Source organism: Eptesicus fuscus, chromosome 6 (genome assembly GCF_027574615.1).
Source record: "Eptesicus fuscus isolate TK198812 chromosome 6, DD_ASM_mEF_20220401, whole genome shotgun sequence".
Classification (NCBI taxonomy): Eukaryota; Metazoa; Chordata; class Mammalia; order Chiroptera; family Vespertilionidae; genus Eptesicus; species Eptesicus fuscus.
The window spans coordinates 41,575,046-41,599,421 of record NC_072478.1 but is presented as its reverse complement, the minus strand read 5'-3'; the positions used below and the strand labels follow the sequence as shown (position 1 = coordinate 41,599,421).

Genomic DNA, 24,376 nt, shown 5'->3' with positions numbered 1-24,376 from the left:
TTTTTAATTTAAAGAAAAGTAGTTGAATAATCCAAAATTAATACAATTAGATATTGGTGGCAGGATGTGAATAAGCTAAATCATGTCTGTTACATGAGGAATTAGATAGAAAATGTTTTAAAACTATAAATCAAAGTATAGGAGTTGAGTTATATTTATAGAGATGATTTCTTTATGGGAAATCATTACAAATAAACCTTCAGTTAATGTTTGTTGACTTTAGAAGTACTGAGGGTGAGAATTGGTGGTTTGGGAGAATGAGGGAACCATTTTATTTTATTAGAAGCTCTTCAGTACCATTTTATTGTTATACTATACATTAGTTACTTTGATTTAAAAGTTAAAGTTCTTTTTAAAATAGAAATATTTCCAAGAGCAGAAGACCTTTTGCTTCAGGCTAAAATTACCAGAATTTTTATAGAGAAGAGTAAATGTCTAAACAGTTATTCAGTAAAATAAAGTGGCATTCTCTGACAATATGAAAGGCCGCCCACAGAAATACATGAAAGGCTATCCAGAAATCATAGCAATATCCAAATAAAAATATCAAAATCTCTTAAAAGTACCTCCAATATCCATGCTAAAGTTCTAAGTGGAATCCTATATTAAAAGAATGGACATTGTAACAGTTGCTTCTGCAAGCATGCATGTTTGGAATAGATGCAAAATCCTTAGAGATGCTCACATCTTCAGATTCTCACCATTCTCCAGAAAAAAAAAAATGGTTTAAAATAAAAGACAAAAATATTCTGAATTAAATTTTCTGGGACATATAGTAGGAAACATCCAAAAATATATATGTCATTCTTAATCTTTTGAAGGCAGCCAGAGAAAGCAATGGAAAGAAGATTAAATTGAATGCGTGGGATTCAAATTATGGGTATGCAAATTGGACATACTTGAATGACTCTAAGTATAACAAGCTAATTTAGTGTTCCTTATGTAAATAAACTTAAACAAATTGCAGAACTTGCAAAGAAATCAAGCTTCATAGCTGCAAAATCTCACATCAAAACCACAAATGTTTTAGGTAGATTTGCCTGATAGCATACAAGTAGATAAAATCTTTAATGCTTATGTAATCATAAAGTCTACATTATAAAGAATTGCTTGCCTAAATGGAAATTAGAAATATGCATTAATGAACAAAATGTTATTAGAAAATTTATCTACTTCTAAAAGCTTATTATATTTTCTCATATGGAATAATAAGAGCTTTTTCAAAACTTTTAATTTTTGCCTGGTATACCACTACTTTTTGCCTTGCCTTTTAGTTTACATCTATTATGATTACTTTTATATAAAAAACTAGTGACCTGGTGCACGGATTCATATACATTGAAAGGAAATTAATTAGAAAGTGGCTGGTGGCAGGGCAGGACTGGGCGAGAAGGGCCGGACACGCCCTGGAGCCAATCTCCCGCAGTCCCTCCTTGGCGTCTGCAGAGTGAGCGGGGTCCCTCCGGCAGGTGGCATCCCTTGGCCAGGCCTGTGGGGATTGGGCAAAAACCAGCTCTCCGACATCCCGAGGGGTTCTGGAGTGCAAGAGGGCACTCTGCAAAGTTGCTGTCGTACAGGGTGTGGAATGCAGATGCAAGTGTGCAGTAAACCAGAATTGGGCCCGACAATGCCCCAGCAGCAACATAACCCACAGCTGAAGGTGGAATCACGTGGCCCAATGAGGAATCGGGCTCCCTCCTCTCTAGTTTTAGGGTGCATCACCCAAGAACCACTGCTGCCAAGTTACTGCATCTTGGCAACTCCTGCATTGAGCGTCTGCCCCCTGGTGGTCAGTATGCATCATAGCGACTGGTTGGATGGTCGGACACTTAGCATATTAGCCTTTCATATATATAGATAGATTCCTCTTGGATAATGCTGTTTAAGACTCCTGAATTCATAATCTATTCAACATTTAATAACATAGTAAAGGTTTGTTTTTGTTGTTTTGTTTTTAGTAGAAGCTATTTTATAAAAAAAACATTTATGTAAGAATGCTACAAGACTTTTGGGATCTAAATTCTTCCCAGAATGATCATGCTGACTCCACCATTCAGATCATAGTTGTCTCCATGGAAGTGAAAAGTTGAACCTTGGAGATATATGCCATTAATAGCAAGAATGGGAGCTAAAAGGTCACAGAAACTAGCTGAGTCATGATAACACAGGGCGTTAGGGTATGGATTGGCCAACTCCAGTGAAGAGAGTGTCTTAGGTCAGTTTCCCTAGAAGCAGATGTGACACAACTTCATGAACAAGATATTTATCTATGACATATTGTGTGTTTGGTTCCAGACCACCACAACAAAGTGAATATTGTAATTAAGCAAGCCACCAAGTTTTTTTGGTTTCCCAGTGCATGTATAGAAGTTATATTTACACTATTCTGTAGTTTATTAAGAGTGAAAAAGTTGTATATCTAAGATAATAATGTAAATATCTTAATTTTAAAATATTTTCTTTACTGAGAAATGTTAACTATTGTCTGAGCCTTCACTAAGTATAACCTTTTAGCTGATAGAGTGTCCTGCCTCAATGTAGATGGTTGCTGACTGATAAGGGTGGTAGCTGTTGAGGGTTGGGTAGCTGAGGCAATTCTTACCATAAGACAACAATAAAATTTGATGCATCCATTGGCTCTTCCTTTCACAAATGATTTTTCTGTAGCACGTGATGCTGTTTGATAGTTTTTAGCCACAGTAGAACTTCTGTCAAAGTTGAATCCTCTCAAATCCTGCCACTGCTTTATCAACTAAGTTTATGTAATATTCTGAATCTTTTGTTGCAATTTCAACAATCATAATAGTTGTTAGGATTAGATTCTGTCTCAAGGAACTACTTTTTTTTTTTTAGCTCATCCATAAGAAGCAACTCCTTATCCATTTAGGTTTTATCATGAAACTGCAGCAATTCAGTCACATCTTCAGGCTCCACTTCCAATTCTAATTCTCTTGCTATTTCCACCACATCTGCAGTTACTTAAATAATTCCACTGAATTCTTAAATAATAAGACTTGAAAGTAGATGCTTTGTTAGCAGGTATTGAAACAAAATTAGTCTTGTTGTCCATCTCCATCAGAGCTCTTGGGTAACCAAATGCATTGCCAGTGAGCAGGCATCTATAATAATAAAAGCATAATATGCTAATTAGACCGGACATCCTTCTATGAGGGGAGCCCAGGTCCCAGGTGCCTGCCAGTGGCTGCAGGGAAGCCTGGGTCCCGGGTACCAGAGGGAAGCTGGTGCCAGCAGCTGGGGGAAAGGAAGGCCTACTCTTGCACGAATTTCGTGCATCTGGCCTCTAGTATTTTAATAGGAATCTTTTGTTTTCTCAACTAAATATTTATTTAAAGTATTCAGTAAACCATGTTGAGAACAGATGTGCTGTCAACCAGGTTTTGTTTGTTTGTTTGCTTGTTTAGCACAGGCAGAGTAGATTTAGCATAATTTCTAATGGCCATAGAATTTCCAGAATACTAAATGAGCATTGGCTTCACCTTAAAGTCATCAGCTGCATTAGCCCCTAACAAGAGAGTCAGTCTGTCCTCTGAAGCCACGCACTGACTCCTCCTCCCTTGCTATGAAAGTTCTAGATGGCATCTTCTTCCAATATAAGGCTGTTTTGTATACATTGAAAATCTGTTGTTTAGAGTAGCACCTTCATTAATTATCTTACATAGTCTTCTGGTTAACTTGCTGCAGCTTCTACATTAGCACTTGCTGCTTCACCTCTTATCTTTATGTTACGGAGACGGCTTCTTTCCTTAAACCTCATGAGCCAATCTCTGCTAGCTTCAAGCTTTTCTCCTGCAGCTTGCTCACATCTCTCAGCATTCATAGAATTGAAGAGAGTTGAGGCCTTGCTCTGGTTTAAGGGAATTAGGCTTCGGTTTAAGGGAATGTTATGGCTCATTTGGTCTTTATCTAGATCGCTAACACTTTCTTCATATCAGCAGTAGAGCGATTTCTCTTTCTTATATGTGTGTTCACTGAAGTAGCACTTTTAATTTTCTTCAAGACCTGTTTCTTTACATTTGTAAATTGGCTACCTGGTGCAACGGGCCTAGCTTTCAACCTGTCTTGGCTTTTGACATGCCTTCCTCTCTAAACTTAATCATTTCTAGATTGTGAGAAGTAAGGCACATGCAATTCTTCCTTTCTCTTGAATACTGTAGAATTGCTTTCTTATTCTTTTAAAACTTTTTATTATTGATAGTATTACAGATGTCTCCCAGTTTCTTCCTTTTTGCCTTAATTGGACTAATCTCAATACTGTTGTGTTTCAGGAAGTAGGGGGGCCGAAAGAGAAGGAGAGAGAAGGAAATGGCCACTTGGGAGAGCAGTTAAAATCATACAGCCTATCAATTAACTTCACTGTTTTATAGGGGCATAGTTCATGGCACCCCAAAACAATTACAATAGTAATTTTAAAGATGACTAATCACAGATAACTATAACAAGTATAATAATAATGAAAAAGTCTGAAATATTATGAGAATTACCGAAGTATGACATAGAGACATGAAGTGAGAAAATGCTGTTAGAAAATTGGATCCCACAAACATGCTTGATGCAGGGTTGTTACAAACCTTTAATTTGTAAAACGTGCAGTATCTGCCAAGCACAGTAAAGTAAAACACAGTAAAACGAGGTATGCCTTTGTTGAAATAAATCATCTATCTCCCTATTTAAATGACCAGTACAGAAAGTATTTTAATTTTAAATTCACTGATTTATTTTAACAATATAAATTTGGCATTTATTAAATATTGAGGTGATTTTTCCACAATTCTTATTTTGTTTTTTAGATTGTATTCTACAATGAGTAAGACATGGACTATTAGATTAAACATTTATGATAGCTGATGTAACAAAGGTAGGAGTTATCAGACTAAAAATAAAAATAGACCATAAAGAATGTTTATATTATATTTAGTTTTGTGTTTTTGAAATCTTTTTATTTTTAGTCATTTTTGTTTATTTAATTAATCAAAATAATGATGAAATCTCTCTATTTTAAAATCAGGACATGGAGGAATAAAAGTAGATTCCCACAGACAATTTTCACATTATATTTGGTCAATTAAGAAAGGCTTTGTGGAGTATATAATTGTGGGGAAGGGTTTTGAATGAAACTAGAGGCCCAGTGCATGATTGAATCATGCACGTGTAGGGTCCCCTACACGCTTTCGCTTTTCGCGGTGGAGCTGGGTGCCTGTCCGCTGGTGCACCAGGCCTTTCAGAAGCCTCCGGCTCGGTGAGCAGACAGGCACCCAGCTCCCCCACTTTTGATGGTCCGCAGCCGCTGAGGGGGGCTACCCTGCCGTTGAGAGGCGCAGCCGGGTGTCCGCGGCAGGCCCCCTCAGCGGCCGCGGATCTGGCCGTTGAGAGGCTCCCACCCCCTGTGCCTCTCAACAGCAGGGTAGCCCCCCTCAGTGGCAGCAGATCCGTGCCTCTCAATGGCCGGATAGGCCACCCCGAGTCCCGCCCCCCAGCCTCCCGCCACCCAATCGTGGACGTAGCGGAGTGATGGTAATTTACATGTTACTCTATTATTAGATAGGATTACGGTATATTTAAAGGAGACAATAAACAGACTTGCACAGGAAAAAATAAGAAAAAAAAATTTAGCAAACAAAATTGCAACTTATAAAGGTTCAATAAGAGTGGCTGAATAATGAATACATTTACGTGAACACTTTTCTTATGATGTACATTGGAGTGTGTGCTGTAAAAACTTTTCTGGAAGGCATTTTTGACAATAAGTATAAAGAGAGTTCATGTGCATATACTCAATGATTCCACCCCTAGGATTTTATCCAAAATAAATAAGTATGCCACAACATTTATTCAAGCCTTCTCATAAAAATTGAAACAAGTTAAAGGGACATGAGTATTGTTTTCTTAAATATACACAATTGTATAACCAAAGAATTATGCACAATTCAGTAGTTGATTAACATGAAAAGGATATTCAAGTGGAAGAAAAAAACTGGTTATAGAAGAACACATGTAATGTGAACATTTTTATATGCACAGGAAAGATAGTATGGAAGATAATCCTACCTATTAACAATGATCACGGCTGAGTTTGGGAGTAGGGAATGGACTGGCAGGTAACCAGCTTATACAGTCTTTCAAAAATATTTATACAAAATATTTATTGTTAGATTAAACTACTAATTTTCTAACTTTATAATATAAAAAAAAGCTGATGATTTAAAAAGTTCTGTGAAATTGTTTCTAAAGTAGTTTATTTTTAAATGTATTTTTAAGTCACTCTAAGAAAAGTAAAATATTCCAAAAATATTAACGAGTATGTTCCTGCTATATAGTCCCAGGTGCTAAATCTTTTGCTGCCATCTGCTGGAATGTGGTTACTAATGCATGTCGTGAGATTTCCTTCCCCTCCTGGAACCAAAGGATGATGATGATAATAATGATGATGATGGAATTCGAAAATGAGTGCAATGCAAAATAAAAATTAGTTTTTGTGAATAGTGTTGAAATTTTGTTTTATTCTCATCAACTACCATTGGATTCTGGCCCTTCTTCCCCTAAAAATCCTGAAATAAATGACCTTTTACAAGGAAATTTCCTACTAAGTGATGCTTGGGCTTTCTTCAATACTAGATCTTAATTCCACAAAAACTCATAAAGTTTTTGTGCCAAAACATGTAAATTAGTGATTTTTCTTTTCTATTTCAAAACCATATTTGTCTTAAAAGGAAGGAGCTCAAAGCAGGAAGGGGCCAAGCAATTTTAAACAGGTGAATGAAAGGGGGAGATTAACATGGGATTACACATAAAAATACCTTATGCAGTGTGTGTTACTGATCAGGAAAGAAATAAAACACTAGATCAGCTCCTTAAGTAAGAACAATGTGGTTTTTGTATATACAAAACATTATTAAAAATGAAGATTTCTTAAAACCACAATAATATAAGGGTCTATGTAACAAACGAGTCTTGCCTGGGAGATTTCACAGGTGAAAATAATATATTTTCAAACTTACCTGAATCTTGAGATGTTATTATATCGCCTTTTTAAAAAAAATGTAAAATCTATATATATAAAAGACTAGTACGCTATATATATATAAAAGACTAGTTCGCCAAATAAATATATATATATATATATATATATATATATATCTATATATATAAAAGACTAGTACGCTAAGTGTCCCTCCGCCCGTCTCACTGATCACTATGACAAGCACTGACCACGCAGGAGCTGCCAAGCTGCAGTGACTTGGCAGTGGCGGTTTTCGGGTGACATACCCCAAAACCAGAGAGGAGGGAGCCCAATTCCTCAAGGGGCCTCGCAATTCCACCTTTGACCTTGGGTTATGCTGTTGCTGGGGCACTGTCGGCCCTGAATCTGGTTTACTGCACACTTGTGTTTGCATTCCACACCCTGAACGACAGCAACTTTGCAGGGTACCCTCTTGCACTCCAGGACCCATTGGGGGATGTCAGAGAGCTGGTTTCAGCCTGATCCCAGCAGGCCAGGCTGAGGAACTCCACCTGCCAGAGGGACCCCACTCACTCTGCAGACGCCCTTTGAGCCAAGGCACCACCCCAGGTGTGCTGGCCGGGGAGGGGCCGTGGGAGGTTGGCTCCAGGGCATGTCGGGCTCATCTCGCCCAGTCCTGCCCCGCCAGCCACCTTCTAATTAATTTCCTTTCAATGTGCACGAATCCGTGCACTGGGTCACTAGTGCAGATATAAAAAGCAGCAATTTTACAGAGTTTTGGAAAGACTGAATTAAATGATATGAGTAAAGTATGCAGAATTATACTGGGCACAAGACAAGGAGTAGAGATAGTATCCATTCAGAACATGCATCTTTGTCTAGAACAGTATTTGTAGAGGGCAGTTAACTTAGGACACTACTCTGGTAACAAAAATAATTTGTTTAGGATGACAAGTTCTGAGTTTGAATGAGAAATCATATTTCTCTTGCTATATAGCAATTCATGTGTCTCTACGTGATACTATAAAAGAATACATACTGGTATATTTGACTAACAATAGCCAGTTTCCATCACTCGTAAGATGCTGATGAACACACTTAAACAGTGTAGTTGGTCATAGTTGTCTTTCCTCAAGATGCTGGTTATTTCCCTTCCATGAGTCTTCCGCTGTCCTGATCCCACAAGGAAATACTACCAACACTTGGAATGAGTTTTCAGCAGTGTGGACAAGGGGTGACTTCTGTCTAGGTCAGTGATGGGCAACCTTCTGAGCTTGGTGTGTCAAACTTCGCCAAAAAACTGAGCATAACTCGGGTAGTGTGTCACTTTGAGGAAAAAACATTATTTCGCAAATGTTTCATCCTCAGGAGCAGCAAATGTTTCGGCCTCGCCGCCTCAGCGGCCGCGTGTCATCAGAAATGGCCTCGCGTGTCAGTGCTGACACGCGTGTCCTAGGTTCGCCATCACTGGTCTAGGTCCTTTGTGGCTGAGCTGCATCAAGAGTGTATCTGATATTGACTGAATTCAATCCCAGGCACTCTTGCAAGTATTCCACCTGCACTATTTCATTTATACACCCAGCAAGGCGTTAAGGTGGCCATTCTTATGATCTCCCCCCCTGCCCCCCTTTTTTGTTCAGAAGAGGAAACTGGGGCACAGCCATGTTAACTTTCACGACTTCACAGGGGCCTAGGGAAGGGGCGCCGACATTCAAACCTGCAGTCAGACTCCCGCGTCTGCAGACGTCACCCCCGTGCTCTTCGGTCCCACTCGTCCGTACACTATTCTGTCAGGCCGAGTCACAGGCTTCCTGTCCTATTTGTGGCAAAACGCAGGGAATGCGCTTCGGCTCACGCAGCAGGTGCGGATGGGCGCCCTCGTTCCGCTGGCTCAAGGCTCTGGGCGCGCGAGTGGGCGCTGGACGGGTCCGGTCTCCTAGGCAACAGCGGAAGCCCAGGCGGCCGAGGCGCACCCCGCCCCCAGGACCCAGAGGGCTGATGTCATTTCCTCCATCTGGACGGTTGCCCCAGCGACGCGTGGGGCCCTTAGGAGGTGTTGGGTACCCGAGAGACCTGGCAGTAGGGAAGTCACTTCCTTCCGGAGACGCTGTTTCCTAGCAACCGCCAACCACCTCCGTTTTTAGCCCCGCCCCCTGGCTCATTCCCGTTCCCGGCCTTGGAGACGCCGGGCCCAGGCCTTGGGAAGAGGCTCCTCCCTAAGTCCAGTCGCTCGGTCCTCGGGGTCGCGGAGAGCCCTCGGCAGGAGTGGGTACCGGACGTGGGACCTGGTGGTGGGAGACGGGGGAGTCGCGGAGGAACGGGCGGAGACGGCGCTCGAGTGTGCGCGGGCAGGCGAGGGTCCGGCGCGGGGTGCGGCGCGGGGTGCGGCGGCCGGCACCTGCGCGCCACCTGGCCGCCCTGGAGCGGCCCCGGGCGCGGCTGCGGGTGCCCCGGACCCGGCCTCCGCTCCGAGGATGAGAAACGCTCACGGGCCCCTGTGTACACGCACTTGAATGCAGCCCACCGCGGGGCTCCTTATTTCGAACCCTATTAACACTTTGTAAGAGGGAACAGTGGCTTGGAAAAAAATGCCTCTATTTGCAGGCTAGCCTTATGATCTTTCTCTTTCCCTAGCACGGCAAGCTTTTTTTTTTTCTTCTTTCCTTCCGGTGGTGTTATCTTTTTTTTTTTAATGCAGGTAATCCTCTTGGTAGCCTTTTAAATAAGTATATGACTGTTTTGTTGGAATGTTATAATTTTTGAATGCAAGAGAGGTGAGAAGTAATATTTGTAGTTGAGTTGGCAACATTTTATCCTGTTAATCTACTAGAGGCCCGGTGCACGAAATTCGTGCGCTGGGGGTGGGGTGATCCCTCAACTGGGGAGGGGGTCCTCAGCCTGGCCTGTGCCCTCTCACAGTCCGGGAGCCCTCAGGGGATGTCCAGCTGATGCTTAGGCCCAGGGAGCGGGCCTAAGCTGGCAGTATTGGACATCCCTAGCGCTGCCCCAGATGCGGAAGATGCTCCCCGCACTGACACTGCGCTCTCCAGCCATGGCTCACTGACCACCAGGGGGCAGCTCCTGCATTGAGCATCTGCCCCCTGGTGGTCTGTGTGCAACATAGACCTGTTGTTCCGCCATTTGGTCAATTTGCATATTAGCCTTTTATTATATAGGGTTATATTCATTTATTGGTTCGTCTTTAAAATATTGTGGCAAATTTATTTTAAGATAACTTCAATTTGAATATTTTTTAAAAACAAACTTGTTATGAAGATTTGATACATCTTTACAAGAACTCTACGTTAAGTGTAAATGTACCTCAATGTTTACATGGTGCTTTTCTTGCTTTTGTTTGGCTTTGGGGGGCACTAAGTGTGATATTAGAAACTCTCAAGCATGAAAAAATGTCTAATTTGGTTGTTTTAATATTTCAGCCACCGTCAGAGGTTGAATTATTACTGTTGTTTTATTAAACATTTTATAAAGGTAACGAGAAAAAAGAAAAGATCCCATACACTATGTCTGGTGAAGTTTTTAGCACAACTTTGGCATATACAAAGAGTCCAAAAGTCACCAAAAGAACTACTTTCCAGGTAAACTATTTGAAATGATTTTATAAGTAAACACTGTGTTAGGAACATTTGATTTGAACTAAATTTTGGAAGAGGCCTATATAAAGCTGGAGTAAGACTTACATCGCTTTTAAAATGTTGCAGATGGTTGTGTTTGGGCTGTGGTATTGTGTTTGTGTGTTTAAGATTTCCAAACTAGCCTGAATGATAGGTTCTTACTTACTTAAAAGTTAAGTTAGCTTTTCAAAGTCGAACAGCAACTTTAAATTGGTATTTTCATAAACACGTCTTATGGTTTTTCCCTATTGTAACATAACAACATTGAAGTTTTCTCTGTCCAGTCATCACAGTTTTGAACTCAGCCTCTAAATTTGCAGTGTTGATTACATCCATTACTGCAATCTTCAGAAACAAAAGATCTTTAAAAGTACTAGTTTCTTCCAAGAGGCCAGTTTATAATAAATCCTGCCCGAGTCTCCTCAGTTACCTTATTTGATAGTCTGTCTCCTCCAGTTTGACTGTAAGCTCCGTGAGGAGAGGAACCTTACCTGTAATGTTCTGCATTGAGTCTGGGGACTTAAGTTCCTGGCACAGGTTGGCTTTCAGTGACTATTATGAGATGAATAAAACCTGAGTTTGAAAGCAATCATTAAGCAAGCACTTTTTGTTTAAATAATTAATTCTAAATATGATACCTCATATTTGGGTGGAAATTGATTTTAATTCTTTTATTTCAGGATGAGCTAATAAAAGCAATTACAGCTCGCTCAGCCAGACAAAGGAGCTCTGAATACTCAGATGACTTTGATAGTGATGAGATTGGTATGTGAGAATATGCAACAGTAAACCACTTTTCTTCTTTTTGTTTTCTTAGTTATAGTTAGCTCATTCCTCAAAAAAAAAAAATACTTATGCTAAAATTATATTTATGAATTCACTAGGGTTAGATTTCCAACTTTATATTGAGTAAAAAGTCACTCTTAATTTTCAAGAAGTTGTATGATTATCCTTGGTTGTTTCTGAATGTGAATATGAAAATATAAATTAACTGGCAGTAGGTTTGCAGTAAAAGGATGCTTGTCAGTGGTAAACTAAGTTCATCTTTAAGATCAACTCTATGAGCCTCTACAGTGAATTAATAACTAGGGGCCATAGGACTAAACTTCCATGCACATCAAAATCACTTTTATAATGCTTTTTATAAATCAGATTTTTTTGGCTGTAATAGGGGCTCAGTTTTCAGTACTGATTTCTTTTGATTATATAAAAATATTAACATTTAGATGTAAACATACAGAATTCTAAACTTGAAATGCGTTAAGATTCAGTGAAAAATGCTTATGATTCAATGAATCATTTATTTCATCATTGCCATATAGTTAACATTTTGTGTTATCATTCTCATAGTAAAATTTAATGAAGTTGTTTACATATAAACGTTTTACAGTTCAAAATCTAAATATCTCATGGCCATCTGTTATTTTGAGAAAATTTTGGATGATTTTTCTCAGGGCAAGGACAATGCTTGGCACCACTATTCACACTTGATAAGTATCTTTTGAATAAAATAATGAAATTGAAATTTGTATTTTATAAAATGCCAATAAAAACTGCCTAAGTTTATTTATAATCTTTAAGGCAATCTTTTGATTAATGTAACCTTCCAAATTTTAAGATATACTACTGAAGACATTTTTTTCTTCTGTTTTTCAGTTTCCTTAGGTGATTTTTCTGACACCTCCATAGATGAAAATTCACTTAAGAAAACAATAAATGATTTCCAGATATCAGATGATGAAGAAAATAATTCTCCTAAACTGTCTTTTTTGAAAACCAAGAAATCATATAGTGACCCAATGAAAGAGGAGCCAAGCCTCTCTAATAAAAAAGACGAGGAAATGGCGCCTGGGAATTGTGAAGACAGGGTTGTAAATCCCTTATCTGAGTCTCAAAATGAAGACCAGGAAACTGAAAAAGAGAAACTTCAAATGAAGCCTAAACCCAGAATTTTTCCAACCAAAAACACATCTTCAGGTAATTTGTTAGATCATTATAACTGCGTTTCTTGAAAAGTTATTTTAAGATAACCAGACACAAAATGCCTTCATATTTAAGAGGGGGAAAATAATCAGACTTAACTTTTCAATTTTACAGACATAAATAAAAATAATAGGACCATGGAGGAAACTCATAATTTGGACATCCAGTGGTATATTTAGTGTAGCATCTTTGCTCGTGCCTGATAGAAGGCTGAAGTACCTTCACCCATCCACCACTGAGCCTCCGGAAGCTCCTGGGTCCAGCCTTGCCTCAGTCTATGACTTTAATTTTGTTTTTAGGGATGAAACTGCAATGAATCCTTTCTAATCCATCTCATACTCCAGAGATTAAAGTTATAGCAGCACTGGAACTAGTCCTTAAAAATCATTTCCATGCCACCATTTGCCAGAATATTGTTTGGCATTTATATAGTTGAAGGAAGAGAGTTTTGTTGTTTTTGCTGTTACGCCTCCTGTTAGAAAGAGGATTCTCCATTTAGTTTCTCTGTTCGCTAGGAAAAATCCCCTGAAACTCAATGTTCTGAGAGTAAATTCCTGGTGTGATCTGGAATTACAGTAGTTTCTCCATAATTCCACTGAGCTCCAGGCACAGTGGACCAAAGATGGAGTGAGCAGGAACCAACCCCTCTGTGGTCCCCTAGGCCACCACACGGAAACATGGGCATGGAAAGTTAAGGGTTTTGTGTCCTACAGTCTTCTTTCTTTTCTGTTTTACAGGGAAAATAGTACTTGATGTTAACTGGCATAAAATTATCTTTCCTTTCTATCAACCTTAAATATTGTACTGGTAAATTACATTTTTTACAGAGTAGATATCACTGATAACATTAGTTTGACAAGCTTGACATGTATTAGGGAACCACTCCTTATCTCCGCCCTCCCCCCCACACACACACAATTCTATTAAGTGATGCTTGGATATGGGGGAACAGAGAGAACAATCTAGGATGACTCTTGGAATCTGGATTGAACATTTAGGATGTAGCTAAAATTGGCAATAAAGCATTTACATTGGTACCAACTGGTATGGTTGTAGAATTTCTAGCAGCATTCATAAGTCCATTTATAGGCAGAAAGGAGGAGGGTGTTAATTAGTCTAGTTTTGAAATTTTGTCAGAAGACTACATTGGTAGAACAATGGAAAGATGAATATATGAACAGGTAAAATTTAGGCAGAATTAATATAAAAATTTTGTTGTTTTGAGGGCTAAAAGTATACCGGCATTAGATTATTATTTTAAACCTAGAAGTAATTGAAATAGTAACTGAGCTATTTTAATGACTGCTCGAGAAGTTTCATGAACTCAAAGAACAACTCAAATCATCATCATCAAAAGTTATTTTTTAAATATATTTTTATTGATTTCAGTAGGAAGGGAGAGGGGGAGAGAGAAACATCAATGATGAGAGAGAATCATTGATTGATTGCCTCCTGCACGCCCCCTACTAGGGATCGAGCCGGCAACCCAAGAATGTGCCTTTGACCAGAATCCATTCTGGGACCCTTCAGTCCGCCGGCCGACACTCTATCCACTGAGGCAGACCTGCTAGGGCTCAAATCATAAAGTTCTTCATTGCTTCCTCCCATGAGAGCGAGCACTCCCAGCCCCTGTACCGACATTACCTCCATACCTGTAACAGCTCTCACCTTTGTCTTGCAATTTCTTTAGAATCCACTCCTTTCCCAACCTGTAAAGTCCTTGGACAGGACCGTCACAGTCCTGATTATGAGGTCCAGGGTAAGTAACATGTACAGGGCCCAGAAGCACAGACTCTAAGGTTTGCTAGAGATGAGTCCCATTGTTGTATAGGGCACGGCTTTATTTTGTTTGTTTTAGTATTTTTTTTTTTAATGCAATGAGAATTCATAACGTTGGGGAGCTAACTTCTCACAAAACTGAAGTTACTTCCAGGATGGCAGCCATTTTTAAAAATTTGGATTATGAACTGTCGCTTCTCTCTGTTCACTGGAGCTCTGTGTACAGAAGGGCCATGGGCTTCCTCTGGACTCCCCAGGACAGCCAGGTGCATGGGCACAGGAGGAAGCATGGTGGCACTTGGGGGTGCTGTGGAAGCCATGGTTGGGTTTTGTATACCCACCTTAAAGCATTTCATTTTTCAGTAGAAAACAGCAGCAGCCTTGAAGCAGAAAACCACTTCACACCTTCACCTCGGCCAAGGAGCATGTTGAAAAAGCACAGGCTCCAGGAAGAAAAAGATGGGCTGGGAGAAGAGAAAGAAACTGCCCTCCGGGAAGAATTAGAGGCACATCCTGCACCTTCATCCCTCCCAGAGCCGAATGACAGCCAGCCAGAAGCTGAGGAAAAAACATTCTCTGAAGACCTTGATCCTGAGGTTAGTACTCCTGCTGAACTGCCAAGCTGTGTTCTCCAATTCAGGCCTTGGCATCTAATCATGAGAGAGAAAATCTCTATGCACGTATGTATGTGTGTTACATGTTTTCTTCAGCAGTTGATATGGACATAATTTTATGTTTTTTTTTAATATACTGTATTTCATTGAGTCTAAAACGCCATCAATTGTAAGATGTAGCAAAGATACAGCATTATATCGTGTACTGCCATGAGATAATAAAATTCTGCCAATTAAGCCATAACACAACAGTAATTATAATATGCATCCAATTTCAAAGAAAGTAGAATGTAGAAGAAAATGTTGCCCTTTTGAATCTGTGCAATATTGTATAACTTTAATTGTAAGACTTTATATTTTTATTTATATATTTTTACGTTATATAATTTGCAGTGTCGGTGTAGGAAATGGCCAAACCTGTAGAGAATTTTTGAGTTTGTTTGAGCCAAACTGACAACAGTGGCCACAAAGCAAAATCTCAACAAATGGAGGACATTTTCTGGAAAATGACAGTTTTGCAGCTTATTTTATAAATTAGAATCAAAGGAGGAGACTCAGGAGGGATACATGAAATCATTGGTAGTATAATGATTAGGGAGTAGGAGAAAGCAAAGCAGGGAAATCTCTAGGACTGGATAAAGAGTAAAATGGAGAGACACATACTTCTTTTACATGGCTGGGTGCGGGATAGCTAACCATTAACATTTACAGCACACAGAGATGGTATTCAGGAAACAAGTAACAGTGAGGGGTTCTGTGGCCTCTTGCTTTGGTGAGGTGGGTATGCCCTGAGGATTGACATTTCCAAGGTATGTTATCTTAGATGCAAAAAGATAATAGGCTCACCTAAGGTAAGGTTGACCTTTGTCAAGGAAGCCATAGGCTTAGGCTGTGACTACCTGCCATGACCTGCTTTTAGTTAGGAATTTTTATGTTCAGCCCATCCTATGAGGTTACTTTTGGTCTCTGAGTTTATAGGGCCCACCTCCCCTGAGTTTGTAAGATTTGGTATGTGACCCTTTATTATCCATGCCGACTAAGGACATTGTAGCCAGTGTCAGTGTTTTCATTTGGTTTTATTTATTGAATGTTGATGGCACTGTCCTAAATTTTCAGGGACATTAAGAAATGGAAGTCAATGTGATCTTTCAGGATTTCATCAAGAAGTTTACTATGTATCATCGTTAGGGGAGACCATGTGGCTCCCGTCTTTACACTTCACTCTCATTAGCAAACTTCCACCTCACATTTCAGAGGGGATGAGTATGGGAAGAACATTCCTCCTCCATAATGTGCTTTAGCAGATCAGGGAAATGGAACTACATGGTGCCTGGCTAACTGCCATTAAGAAATTTGTGTTATCATGGCAGTCTAACTTTTATTTCTAATATAGAATTTATAATTTCTATCTTTCTTGTTAAATCTTGATAGGCATTGCTCAGTTTTATTAAACTTTTCAAAGAACCAACTTTGGCTTTGTTAATTTTCTCTATAGTTTGTTTCCAATTTCATTGATTTTCACTCTTTATTATTTCTTTCTTTGGGTTTAATTTGCTTACCTTTAAAATGTGTCCACTGATTTTAAAAAGCCTTTTGCATCCTTCCTAATAAAACCATCGAAAGCTATAAATTTCCCTCTGTGCACTGCTTTAGCAGTACCCAATTTTTTGATGCCATTTATTTTCATTTCTTTAAGTCTATTTTTTAATTTCCCTTGTGATCTCTTTTTCTGACCAATTGGTTATTTTGTGCCTAATGATTTTATTTCCAAATACTTGGACCTTCTCTAGATAAATTATAAATCAATACAAAAGATTTTATTGTAATTTTATCGTGATCAAAGAATATATCTTATATAATTTCAAATTTTAAAAAAATGTTATTTTTATGGCCCAGCCTAAGTGTATCTTGAGAAAGTTCCATTTGCTTTTTCAAAAAAATATGTGTTCTGCAGGTGATAGATATAAAGGTCTATAATTTTATTTTGCTCAAGGTGCCTGGCAGTATCATTGATGTCTTTTCTTTCTCACTGACTTTTATCTAGTTGATTCTCCTAGTACCACCTAAAGGTGTTAAAATCTCCAGTTATGCTTGCAAATTTGTCTATACTTCCTTTCAGTTTGCCAGTATTTTATGACTCTGTTATTAGACACATCATACACTTATGTCTTGACCCTATTTCGCATTATGAAATGTTTCTATCTGGTGATATTCCTTATCTTGCAGTTTGTTTTGTGTGATGTGTCAACTTTTTTATGACGATTGTTTGCATAGTAAATTTTTCTATCATTTTTCTTTCAAACTATTTGTGTCTCTTTCTTTAAGTGACTTTTGTAATAACAGTTGATAGGCATTGCTCAGTTTTATTAAACTTTTCAAAGAAAAGTTTTTATCAATTCTGACAATGTTTTTATCAATTGTGACAATCTCCTTTTAGTGGTAGTCCATTTATGAGTCCATTAGAGCATTCATAAGTATTTAGTCTATTTACTTTTTTTTAAAGATTTTATTTTACTTTAGTCTATTTACTTTTAATGTAAATACATATAGGGCCAATTTGTTACTGTTTGCTTTGTATTTATTTTACCTGTTGTTGTTGTTTTAATTGATATTGTTCTTACTGTTCCTCTATAACTCCTTTATTGATTTTTATAAGTCAGTCACATATTTTTTGTTTTCCATTGTAATTCCTCTGTTGCCTTTTTTCCTGTACCTATTTGCATTATATTTTAGTAGTTGCTCTATGGATTGGGTTGCTGTTCTATAAAGAGATGTTTACTTTAGACACACAAATATAATGATTTCATTTAGTGTAATTTTTAGAATTTTGAAGAAAACTGAGGTGCATAAAATCTTAGATATTTGTAAGTAGCTATGTACTTGGTTTTATAATTGCTTTCATTTGGACACCTAGTAATATTTGTTTCAAAGTAAGGATTTTTACCTACTGTCTGTCATCTTTATGCTTAGAATGGAGAATTAGTGAAATAGATATCAAATCTTTACCTTAAATACTTATGAGATTTGATTTTAGAGTAGCAGAAATTTTAAAAATTGCTAAGAACAAATGTCGAGATATCTGTTAAAGAACTAGAATAGCTCTGTAGTGACCCCTTTTTTGTGTGTGTGTTTCTGGTTTTTTGTTAATCCTCACCCAAGGATATTTTTTCATTGACTTTTAGGGAGAGTGGAAGAGAGAGGGAAAGACAGAGAGAGAAACATCAATGTGAGAGAAACACATCGATTGTTTGCCTCCTGCACAAGCCCTGACCAGGGCCTGGGCTGGGGAGGAGCTCACAATCAAAGTATGTGCCCTTGACCGGAATCGAACCCGGGACTCTTTGGTCCACAGGCTGACGCTCCATCTGCTGAGCCAAATCGGCTAAGGCTGTAGTGACCCCTTTTAATGATCAAGACATGGAGGCTTGAAAGTAAAGCATCTTAGCCTCCACTAGTTTAACAAGCTTTTGGTGTTGCATCAGCAAACTCCTAAAAATGCAAGTGTCAGACTTATGAAATAGTCTTAATAATGCAATTGTCCTCCATAAATCTTGAGAACTGACCTAACATAATAAGTACTTTTTTATTATCTTTTATTTTAAGCAGGATCCATGGTTAACAAGTTTGTCATCATCATCCCTTAAAGAAAGTTTTGGAGATTCCCTTTCACCAGGATCTGGGGAAAAAACATCTATAAAAGGTGATTATATCAAATTATTGTATCTTATTTTATCTGTGAACTTAATCGCTTATATTTGTAAAAGAAATAATGCACAGGTGGGCAAAAGTAGGTTTACAGTTATAATATAAATAAATAATATAATAATAAGTAATAATGCAAAAATAAGCTACCTTTAGTGCCCCCTTTGTATCAGAGGCAACACTGCATCTTAGTGGGAATAAAACTCTTTAGAGGGTGGCTTTACTCTGTGTGGTGAACTATACTAGAGTGACATGCATTCTTGGTTCTCCCTGCACTTATACAATTTTACATCTGCACTACTAAGAACTGTAGTAGCATAGGTATGTGTGCCTCCTACTTGCAAAGCCTCTTGTTACAGTTAAGAAACAGGCTTTTGAAGACAATTGATATTGCCATCTGTCTTACTTGGTTTATAGATCAACAAGCGCTTTTGGTGTGTCTTTGGTATAGGGTAGTTATTCCATTCTGTTTACTAATTTTCTAAGCATTTGGTACGTCAGATGTTTTACTAGGTTGAGTAACAATTTTCTCTTTTGTAGATCACTGGAAAAAAAGTTTATTCAAGTTGAATATGATAGTTTTCTGCATATTTTATTTTGCAAGAAAAAGGGATTAATGACATCTAGTGGAAAGCAAATGAATCTCTTATCCACCTTATTAATTTACAATGGAGTTTTAGTGCTATTACTCTGTCTCAAAATAGATCAGAATGAAGAATTCACTGAAAACCATCATTCCTTGAAATCAGACAAAAATGAAGATAATTCACTTTTGATAGACTTTGTTACTTCTGCACTTGAGAAATCCAAGGAAGGGCAAGTGACTTCTGATGACCTTGAAGAAAACAAGGAGAAAGCTAAGTTGGTAATGAATGATGACTTAACAGTTGACCCATCACTATCTCAGCAGAATTTAAGATCTACCAGTGCAACTGAATCTGCAAAGGTATTAATATAAAATTATGCCTTTTATATCTTAAAGCTCAAAATACAACTTTATTTTGTTTTCCATGTTTGATACTTCTGAATTATCTGTGGAAAACTCATCTTTGATTATGGTATTATCAAGTGGTTCTTAATTCAATAGAATTTTAAATTCAGGGAAGTTAAATATAATAGTGAATATAATAAAACTTATTTTTCATTAAAATTATCAGAAGTATATGATAATATACTTTTAAATATATCAGAAATAAGTGGATAGGTTTCTATAGGTCTTCATTTAAAAATGCAGCCATCTGGAACAATTGCCAAGGTTTTAATTAGTGAAAGTTATTTCTTTGGATCATCTTTAAACATTTTACAAATTTTTAATGAAAATCTTTAAGAAGAAATGTTTATCAACATCCATGCGTGTTAAAATGGATGGACAGGGTCATTATCAGAAACATTTTATTATAACCTTGAGAGCCAAATCTGTGGTGTGTAGGATTATTTGTCCCTATGCTGCATTGCACCAGAGTGTGGTACTTTTAAAATTTATGGCATAGCAATTTTAGTCTGCATTTCTCCTGAATTGAGTCTTTATCACTTATAGCTGCAGTTGACTGGTGGCTATGGACATTTGTTATTGGGAAAGATTACAGTGCTAGCTGAAAACTTGTGCTTGAATAGGACTTTATTATAATACAGACTATTAGCTTTTTATTAAAATGTATAGAGACGGTTCATTAAGCCTTGTTTCAGATATATTGTCCTTAACCACTTCCCTTAGGAATAAAGACGAATGCCAAATTAGGGATATGTTTACATCTGTAATGCTAGCAACTCATCTGTCTGTGTAGAGTAGAGAAGTTATTCCTAAAAAGGAAGAAGGGTATTCTGGAATTTATAGACAGCATCTTAGAAATGTCTAACAGAAGTAATTCTAAATGAAAATAGGTAATTTACATATGACAAGATCATAACATATTTCTTTTAATTGAATCTATCCTTAGCTTTATTCTTACTTGCTACTTTATTCTTTCTTATTTGGAAATCAAATTGCTCTCCTGCTAAGGTCTCTTTGTTGCATGCTCATCATGAGAATACATGCGAATTCACTATTCCCTAAGGATTTCCCGGGATTCTTCTTGGACCACACATGGACCACATATTCCTCCTCTCTCCCCGTTGTTCACTGGGCTTCAGCAGCATTCATCTTTCTCTGTTTCTCAACATCACCAAACTTTTCCCCGTCTCAGGCTCTTGGCACTTCTGTTCCTTCTTTCTACAGACCTTCAGGTGGCTCCTTTCTACTGTTCATTTTTCTTAGCTCTGATGTCAAGCCCTCAGAGAGGCCCTCCCTTTCCTCCGCTCCAGTCACTCTGTCACTGGACTCTTTCATGAGTCACCTTTGTTTATCTTTTTACTAGTGGCCCAGTGCACAAATTTGTGCACATTGAAAGGAAATTAATTAGAAGAAAGATTCGTGTAGTAATTACATTACTGCAAAAAATTACATGCCAAAATAGTATATATAATATAGTATTATAAAATTAAAATTCAAAATATTTTAATATCACTATTTGCCCTTTCTCTATAATAGAAGTGTCAGAGATGAAAGAAAATTAGTAAAATTATATGAAAATAATATATAAATTGATTAATAATAACAACATGATATGATATAAAAATAACAAATCATGATATAAAAACAACAAAAACATGATATAAAAACATTGGTATAAACAATGACTGATAAATTGGTTAAACTTATTCTAATATCTCCTTATATACCACATTAAGAGTAAAAACACTTTCAGAGTGCTTGACTAATTTCCCTTGTGATGAAGTATTTACAACTTTAATGTCACATGCTCTTCAAACTGAGAGAAAGCAACATATAACTGACCATGTCCGAAAACGGGTTCAGGTATGAATATTCCTATTCCAAACTCTCTGTAGAGTTTGTCCTTGTGATTTATTAATAGTCATCGCAAATGCTGTCATCATAGGAAACTCTTTGAATTAATTTAAATGGGAGGCCAGTGTCAGATGGGGACAAATCAATTCTTGGAATCAGAACAACCTCTCCTTCCGCAGATCCTGTTAATACTTCAACCTCGATTATGTTAGGTTGCAATCTTGTGATAATAAATCTAGTACCATTACAAAGACCCCATTTACTATTAAGATTTCTCAGTAGCATGATGATTGCACCTACTTTCAATTTTAATTTATGACATGGCATTCCCGAAGGAGTAATACTATTAAGAAATTCGATGGGAAAATTTTCCTTTTTGGCATCATCCGTTGAATCAATGGAATCATCACTCAAATAGGTGTGAAAATCTCCATCAAGTATGTCCAAAATTTATTCATTTAATTTATGAACGTGCTCATTTTTAGGACAAAGAACCGCACATTTAGGTATATTTTTAATATAAATAATATTTTAATATAAATAATATTAAGATACACTATTTTCAAAGGTAGCTTCAATAATAGATCTGTTACAAATCATTTCATAGGGGATTTCAATAACATCCATTCCTAAATGAAAACTGCCATCAAGTTTGCCATCTCCAGGTTTTACTAACCATTTACTATAAGCAGAATCCTCTGATCTCATATTTGTTTCCAGAGACAACTGTCTGAAACATCCTCAAACACTACAGTACTTTAAACTCGTTCGTACTATGGCCGATCGCATAGCATGCAGCACAACACTGAGACATTGTCGAAAATCCCCTCTGAGAAGGAGAACTTTCCCACCAAATGCCACATTCAAATTCATAATTTCTCTTAGTAATCTATTTATGGCATTTATAGCATGACTGGATGCATGGTGCATTCATCAATAATGAGAGGTTGGGCATATGTATCGCGCATGCGCGAGTCAACGTTTATTTTTAAGTTGGCAGTGTGTGTCATATGTCCTGGACGGTTGGATGGTTGGACAGACGTATGGTCAGTCACTTAGCCTTTTATATAGATAGTTTGTCAACTCTCTCTAAAATGTAACATCCTTTGTTTCCAGTGAGTACTTGACACCCTGTAGAAATTTAAGAAACATTTGTTTACTACTGACAGTTTGACTTCTAAGCCTCACTGTGCTAGTTATGGGAAATAATCCAACTATGGCCTTTTCTGTTTAATAGAAAACAACTGAAGATAGAAATAAGAATAAACAGTCAGCAAATAATAGAGCATCCAGTGCTTCTGGCAGGTAACCAAGTTCTCATCATCTCTTATTTATGGGTTTACATTACACAAAGCTAGTTTTAATTGAATGTCTGTAAAGTAAATTGCACTTGTTGTTACTTGATTTTCTCTTAATTTTCATCTCATGAGATAAAGGGAGTAGTTTCTTCATGATATAAACCCCTAGTTGGTTAGGATTCTCCATACTCCACATTCCTTCTGAGATAGAGTTTCTCCTGATTTTCCTGAGACAGTAGATATAAAGTGGTAATAAAGCTGAGGTCCAGCATTATATTCCTCTGTTAAGTTATTTTTTTTTTTCTAAAACATGAAAAATTATACTCAAATTTGAGGTTCTATGGACTAAGTTGTTAAACGCTGATGATGGTGATAATGAATACTAACTCATAAATGCTAATCAAATCTTCGAAATCTTTTAAATTATCATTAATCAAATGATCGTTAATCAACTAGAATAGGGGTCAGCATGCTGTCTCTGTAAGTTGCCACTTGGTACATTTGTTGTGCTTTGTGGGCCGTCCAGCCTGGGTTGTAACTCCCCAGTTCTGCTGCAGAGGCCAGGAAGCAGCCACAGACGATATGTAAATGAATGAATGTAGCTGTGACTTGGTCACCTTCTTTACCAAAACAATGATCACTTTCTTTACCAAAACAGACAATGGGCCAGATTTTCCCACCAACCCCTGAAATAGAGCATACCATTCTAACTTTATATTTAGAATAGTTTATATAACAAAGTAACACAAGAAACTGTTAAAACCTACTTTATTAATATTTTTATTCAGGTAACTTGTGATACAGTCCATTGTTAAAAATGTGATACAGAACATTGTTAAAAATGTTCTCATTGCAAATACCTAAAAAGAGCAGTCACTTTGAAGCTATATAACTGGAAGTTATAAAATTTAAAATATGTTGAATGGGTCTCTTTGTCTAATAAGAAAAGACCATACATGATATTCAAATCAATTATAATTTACTAGAGGCACAGTGCACGAAATTTGTGCATGGGAGGGGGTGTCCCTCAGCCCAGCCTGCACCCTCTCCAATCTGGGACCCCTCAAGGGATATCCGACAGCCCTCTCACAATCCAGGACTGCTGGCTCCCAACTGCTCACCTTCCTGCCTTCCTGATTGCCCCTAACTGCTTCTGTCTGTCAGTCTGATCGCCCCCTAACCACTCCCCTGCCAGCCTGATTGATGTCTAACTGTGCTCCCCTGCCAGCCTGTTGCCCCCAACTTCCCTCCTCTGCTGGCCTGGTCACCCCTAACTTCCCTCCCCTGCAGGCTTGATCATCCCCAACTGCCCTCCCTTGCAGGCCTGGTCCCTCCTTACTGCCCTCCCCTGCTGGCCTGATTGCCCACAACTGCCCTCCCCTGCTGGCCATCTTGTGTCCACATGGGGGCAGGATCTTTGACCACATGGGGGCAGCCATCTTGTGTGTTGGAGTGATGGTCAATCTGCATATTACTCTTTTATTAGATAGGATAGAGGCCTGGTGCATGGGTGGGGGCCAGCTGGTTTGCCTTGAAGGGTGTCC

At 38.0% G+C, this 24,376-nt stretch overlaps 1 protein-coding gene and 1 long non-coding RNA gene across 3 annotated transcripts in view; one reads left to right on the top strand and one right to left on the bottom strand.

Moving 5' to 3' along the window:
- LOC129149448 (uncharacterized) overlaps window positions 1-24,376 on the bottom strand; it is a 102,780-nt gene that overhangs the window by 76,327 nt on the left and 2,077 nt on the right. The window contains exon 1 of one of the 2 annotated variants that reach the window (XR_008556340.1): window positions 8,697-8,845. The exons of the other annotated variant lie outside the window; for it this stretch is intronic. This is a non-coding gene — a long non-coding RNA (uncharacterized LOC129149448). Of the gene's footprint in view, window positions 1-8,696; window positions 8,846-24,376 lie in introns of those variants that run through there. 2 annotated transcript variants of the gene reach the window in all.
- MAP9 (microtubule associated protein 9) overlaps window positions 10,501-24,376 on the top strand; it is a 34,167-nt gene continuing 20,291 nt past the window's right edge. The window contains exons 1-7 of the mRNA XM_054717656.1: window positions 10,501-10,575; window positions 11,292-11,376; window positions 12,268-12,588; window positions 14,737-14,969; window positions 18,594-18,687; window positions 19,394-19,635; window positions 22,772-22,839. Of these exons, the coding sequence (XP_054573631.1) occupies window positions 10,501-10,575; window positions 11,292-11,376; window positions 12,268-12,588; window positions 14,737-14,969; window positions 18,594-18,687; window positions 19,394-19,635; window positions 22,772-22,839 (1,118 nt within the window). The remainder of the gene's footprint in view (window positions 10,576-11,291; window positions 11,377-12,267; window positions 12,589-14,736; window positions 14,970-18,593; window positions 18,688-19,393; window positions 19,636-22,771; window positions 22,840-24,376) is intronic.